The 6439-nt window shown below is 45.6% G+C and overlaps 1 protein-coding gene across 1 annotated transcript in view; it reads right to left on the bottom strand.

The window, feature by feature from the left end:
- LOC119267381 (ubiquitin carboxyl-terminal hydrolase 9-like) overlaps positions 1 to 6439 on the bottom strand; it is a 25580-nt gene that overhangs the window by 4670 nt on the left and 14471 nt on the right. The window contains exons 9-10 of the mRNA XM_037548765.1: positions 5403 to 5660; positions 5157 to 5302 (exon numbers count right to left, since the gene is read on the bottom strand). Coding sequence (XP_037404662.1) covers positions 5157 to 5302; positions 5403 to 5660 — 404 coding nt within the window. The remainder of the gene's footprint in view (positions 1 to 5156; positions 5303 to 5402; positions 5661 to 6439) is intronic.

The raw sequence follows: 6439 nt of genomic DNA, 5'->3' as shown, positions 1-6439 counted from the left end.
CGGCGGGGCGGGGTGCGGGGGCAGTGAGCAGGCCGCGGCCACGGGCGACGGGGCGCAGGCGCGGCCACGGTCACGGCGGCGGCAGGGTGAGCAGGCCAAGGCCACGGCAGGGCTACCAAGGGAGGAGCACGACCACGGCCATGGCGGCTGCGGGCCACGGCCACGACGGCTGCGGGGCACGCCCACAGCGGCGAGCAGGCCACGGGGGGCGGCGCGTGGCCATGACCATGCCGGCGAGCATGCCACGGGCGGTGAGCTGGGTACGGGCGCGTGAGATTAATTTTGGGCGTCTGTTGGAGATGTAGCTGGGCAGTATATTTTTGGGCGTCTGCTGGAGATGTCCAGTTATCCGGCGCGCTAAAACGCTATTTTGGCGCTGTAAAATTTTTTTAGCGCGCTGCTCCGTAAGGCGTCTGTTGGAGATGCTCTAAGGGCATTCATGACAACAAAATGTAGAAGAATATGTCTTGTCCACTCCAAATCTCGTGCTCTCGACTGCAGTTAGATCGGAGTGCTGCCACCCCCTCCATATCTTTCAACCCCTTCCACATCTCAATCTTCCTAACCCCATTCTAAATATGCAGCCGTATGGTAAGTCTACCATAATGTAAAGACTCTACACGCCTTTTGGCCATAAGAGACTGAAAGCACAATCAACACTGTTGTCAGCCTCCAGCCGCATGTAGGCATTTTAGAAGGGCAAGCACCAGCGTCAGCCGGCTGATACTCACACGGGATCAACCGGCTCGATGGCCACTCGATCAATTTGTAAGCCATATGATTATTTTATCAGTCAAACCAGAGCACCGTTTTGGCGACCGCTGTTTGGTGCTGAGGCCAAGGACGCACCGTTTCACAAATCAAGTGGGCGTCAGGACCCCACAATACTAGTTTAATGTATGTTATGTATAGCAACTACAGATTGTAGCTAGCTGCTCATATTGTAGCAGCCTCACACAATCCCCAGATTTTAGTTACGTATCAAGCCATTCATGCTCATGCTGCATGGCCCCTAGAGCCTATCTTCGTCGTCAACGTTCATAGAAACATATGCAACAAAATAGAGATAATCTATATCTTTGCAGTAGCAAAATATAGAGAGGTCGTCTTGCAACAACAGCACCGCTCTTGTACGGGCATCCTTTTGTCTTGCAGCAATGGGCGATCGTCCTTGACGCCTCATCGTCCCACTTGCAACAATTATGACCATCATTATAATATGTTGCGACTAGCTTGCATCAATGCCTGATGGATGTTGCGCGTGGATCATCCGGGTGATTTGAACCATTTAGCTATACAACAAATCACCATTGATCGCAACAAAAATCTTAACAAGAAAAACATCCAACATATGAAGTATGAAGTCAAACACTTGCAACATTCACCCATGTATTTGCAGCAAATGCAAGTACAAGTTTACAACATGTCAACAAAAACCGTTACCATCGGAGCGGCGGACAAGACATGCTGCATGCACCGGCGGAGCTACGGCAAGGCCGAAGTATTCACCCATGTATTTGCAGCAAACGCAAGTACAAGTTTACAACATGTCAACAAAAACCGTTACCATCGGAGCGGCGGACAAGACATGCTGCATGCACTGGCGGAGCTACGGCAAGGCCGAAGTATTCACCCATGTATTTGCAGCAAACGCAAGTACAAGTTTACAACATGTCAACAAAAACCGTTACCATCGGAGCGGCGGACAAGACATGCTGCATGCACTGGCGGAGCTACGGCAAGGCCGAAGTGGCCGTGGCCCGCCCAGGATTTATGAGTGTTTTCTTTCATATACTACTATGCATCGGTAAAGCCGAGTCCACTGGCAGACCTAGCTAAGGCCGTGATCCCCTTTACGCCCGATTCTGTGCGAGATTCACACGACTTCTCGACCGCTACGATGTAGTGCCAGGTTTTGAAATTATGGGCCACAAGGAGCATCGGCTGGAGGTCTAGTTAGTTCTTAGTTAGCAAATTGACAGCCCTACATGGTATTTAGACCCGTATTGCCAAACCGCTCCATTGGAGATGCTTGTCGTGCTCATGGCATCTGCCGTTTGTTGAGTTTTGATGCATCCTACTTGTAATATGTATTATATACCGATTAAGATATGTTTTATCGAAACTAACTCCAGCTTTTGCTCATGTGCCAGGAGAGTGCTGAGACATTTTTTATTAAGTCAAAATCCTTATTTTCTTGCATGCGGCAAGTCATCTGGGTTGTATGGCTGGCCACCAAAATGTGCACCTGTAATTTTGAAAAAAATGTGAACTTGTTTGCCTGGCCCGCCCAGCTATTTCTGTGTAGCTCCACCACTGGCTGCATGGATCGGATCAGACGCCTCTAGAGTCGTTGGATCCCATGCGCGACAACCATCTAAAGTGGTTGCTTCAGTCATTCATTGTGACCCGACATGTTGCGCTGCTGGATGCAACATGATCCATGTTGCGCTCGGGAAAACATTCGTGGGCATCCACCCTGATCTGACCCATTTGCGACATAAACCATGTTATGTTTGTAGGTTGCAACATGACCAGTGTTGTGTTCGGAAAAAAAATCCTCCACACCCTGACCCCCATTTGCAACATGAGCCATGTTGCGCTCGTAGGTTGCAGCCGGAAAAATCATCCACACACTGATCCTGTTTGCAACATTAGCCATTTTGCACTCGTAGGTTGCACAATGACCTGTGTTGCTTTGGAAAAAAGTCCTCCACACCCTAACCCCAGTTTACAACATGAGCCATGTTGCGCTCGCAGGTTGCAACAGGACTCATGTTATTTTGGGAAAAAGTACTCCACACCCCGACGGCACTGACACCCGTTTGCAACATGAGCCATGTTGCATTCTTTGAAACATGACCCGTGTTGCTTCAGAAAGAAGTCCTCCACACCATAACCCCGTATACAACATGAGTCCTGTTGCTCTCGGGTAAGGTCATCCATTCGCAATATGAGTCATGTGCTCGCTGGTTGTAACATGACCCACACTGCACTCGGGAAATGAATCGCTTCTTGCGCCTGGAAGGGAGTTGCATTGGGGACTGTTGAAATATATTGCCCACCTCCCTCCATGAGTTCGAACTTTTGGATGAGTTGGCTGGAGCATGAATTCAATATGGTATCCGAGCCAAGAGGTCTTGAGTTCAAAACCCTGCCGACGCAGTATTAAATAAAACGATTCTGCAGCCTACATCAATCCCACGTCTAAGGACTAAAATAGCCTAGACGTGAGGGGGAGTGTTGAAATATATTGCCCACCTCCCTCCATGAGTTCGAACTTTTGGATGAGTTGGCTGGAGCATGAATTCAATAGGGACCATCTGATCAAAATCGGACCTGAAGGACACGGAGACAGCCAACCCTCGCCGAGTTATGAGCAGGCTATTTACAAGTGTTTTCCATAAGCCATAGGATGATTGTGGGGACGGGGACGGCACCGCGAGCTCGCCGGTTATTCGCAACATTATCTGTTGTTGTAGAGGTCCCCGGTGCTGCAAACTCCTCTGACAGAAAGGACGTTGTCGCTATTGCGAGGGCAGCGCTGGACTGGGTGGCGACGCTGGCGAGCAGCAGCGACGGCAGTGCAGTAGCACCAAGGAAAAAGCACATCAGCGGGCTGGCGCATGGGCTTGGGGCGAGAAGAAAGCACACCTCATAAGCTAGGAAGGTATGACAGCATGCCAGCCACTGTGCTCCGACCATAGAACTAGAAGTATTAAAGAAGCCAAATTATGTTTAGTAGAAGGTAATGTACAAGTAGGGATCGCGCACATGCACCTAAGTTTTCATGCGGCCGTACTACTTGCGATCGAACGGCCCAGCACACGACAGATGCAATCAGCAAATTAGTCGGTTGAATCCAATATTTTTCCTTTTAGAAGACCCAATTCTGATATGTATAACATTTATGAATCCTTTTAGGATCAACGCTAAAAAGCAACGGTGATATCGATGAGGATGTTAGCCATAGAATCAAAGCGGGTTGGATGAAGTGGCGGCAAGCATCTCACACCCTCCATGGCAAGGTCCCACAAAAGCTCAAAAGTTCTATAGGACGGCTATCAGACCTGTGATGCTATATGGAGCGAGAGTGTTAGCCTTACTAAGAAACAAACGTACCCAACAATGTGCATGCTAAGGTGGATGTGTGGCCATATAATAAAGGACCGAATTAGGAATGACGGAATACATGCTAAGGTAGGGATGGCACCGATTAAAGAGAAGGTGGTTAGGATAAAATGCACTAGTGAATGAATAGTGGTAGTCTAAAGACTAGCAAAAATACGAGGGGGGTAGGGGGGCGACCGATATGGTAAAAAGAGACTTGAAGGATTGGAATGTGCCCAGGGATTTGGCGCTTGATAGGACTGTGTATGGAAATCAGTGATAGATGTACCAGAACCTTAATTTGCTTTCCTTCACTTTGTTTACTTCTACATTCTCTCTTCCTTTTTGGGTTTTTGATGTTCTGCTTGGGATAAAACGCTTTGCTGTTATTTTGAAAATGGTGCGATCATTGTAATGAACACAGTCTATGCAATGGATGCAGAGTAGGGCCACTTAACTCTCAAGTGTCTTATACTCCCTCTGTCCCAAAATAAGTATCGCTGATTTAGTACAACATTACAACTTTGTACTAAATCAACGACACTTATTTTGGGATGGAGAGAGTAACAAATATCACAAGGAAAATGATAAAAGGGCTCTGTTTGGCATAGTGATGCCTCTCAAAATGCACGTATGTGTTTCTATATAGATATAGCAGTTATTTGGAACTTGCAAGCGTATTTTTTAGGTGTAAGAAAAAAACTTACTAGAATTTAGTAAAAGTCAATTAAGTTGCTACATTCCAGCATTTGGGGCAGCACACACATAAAACAAAAACTGAGCCTAAGATATGAAAAAAATACGGAATAGATAAATCCCGAACGTTCGGAATGTAAGAATGTCATCCCGAACGTTTTTTGATGGCAACTTTAGTTGCTGCGAGGTGGCAACTTTGTTCCAGTTCGATTTTTTGTCAGAAAATTGCCATGTTTTGTCAACAACACCTTGATTAAAGTTGCCATGAAAAGAGTTTGGATTAGCATGCTTAAATTCTGAACGTTCGGGACTTATTGAGGTCCAAAAAATAACATTCGCATGACTCTCACCTATCCACATTCCGATGTAGGATCTCAATCCTCAAAAGTTTTTCATGGCCAGCAGGAAGCTTATAAGCAACAAGCTGATCACCATCTTTTATAATATTTAGTAGCTCCAATGGACTGAAATAACGGTATATCCGATAATCATATACCTGATAAATGTCAGTAACCATTAGTTAGTTATTTGCTGAAAAAACCTACACTCGAGTTTCACGAATGACTAGGCAAGTAAAACATGACAAGTATTTTTACCTCTCCAAGTAACAACATCTCAGACTGTTTTAAGCAGCACGCATCACTCAGGGCTTTACAAAGATCTCTGCAAACTCCATTTTTCGGTACTGTAACAGTGTAAGGCATGGGAAGAGAATCCCCAGTACCACTAAATACAGTCACAGTCATCATTCGAGTAACAGTTGAGGGTAATGGTAGCGATAAATACATGAATGGGTCAAAGGTAACAGAGATTTTGTTGCATTCTGGACAGACTAAGGTGGACTTGTATTGCCCCTGAAACAACAAACAAAGAAATTATAGTTATGGCAGAGAACACGAACAAAAAAAACTTGTTGGTAGACAGTCCCCGCATATGAAGAAAAAAAATTGTAAGATAACTGACTCATAATTCAAACAAAGAGCGCTAATTTAAATATTATAGTTAGCTTTATTTTTGTTCTCTATTTCTAAATGCCACCCACCAAACCATGGCCACCATGTTCCTGAACCAGAGCAGCAACTTTGCCATGTTCAACAATGGGTTTTTCTCTTTTTGTTTTATTATGAGATCTAAAGTCTCCTAATCAATAAATCAGCACACAGACCACTAACACATCTGATTTGGACACCATGTGAATTAGACAAAACAAATTATGCATGATGTTGGAAGGCAATGGAGATTTCATGAGATAATATGGCTCATAATAGCGGTGGGCAACCCCGTCAACTACGCATACAATCTGACAAGTGTGGCATATCTGCTGTTGCCTAATCGCACTGCTCCACGCAGATCGTAGCTTCCGAGTGGTGATTATTAAGATAGTCGTTTAACCATCTATCTGAAAAGACCGATTTAATAGGAAGAGATATATAATATACTTAACACAGAGATCCCTTCGCATCCGATGTGGATATGGAATGATCAGCACCTACCCTCACGGGGGGAAATGCGGGGTCCGAGACTTGAACCCAAGACCACAGCTCTGATGCCATGTTAATAGTCATCCAACCATCAATCCCAAAAGACCGATCTAATAGGAAGAAGAGATATAATATACTAAACACCATCACCC

This window comes from Triticum dicoccoides, chromosome 1A (genome assembly GCF_002162155.2).
Source record: "Triticum dicoccoides isolate Atlit2015 ecotype Zavitan chromosome 1A, WEW_v2.0, whole genome shotgun sequence".
NCBI lineage: Eukaryota > Viridiplantae > Streptophyta > Magnoliopsida > Poales > Poaceae > Triticum > Triticum dicoccoides.
The sequence above is the reverse complement of the archived record's forward strand: the minus strand, read 5'-3'. Positions and strand labels throughout refer to the sequence as shown.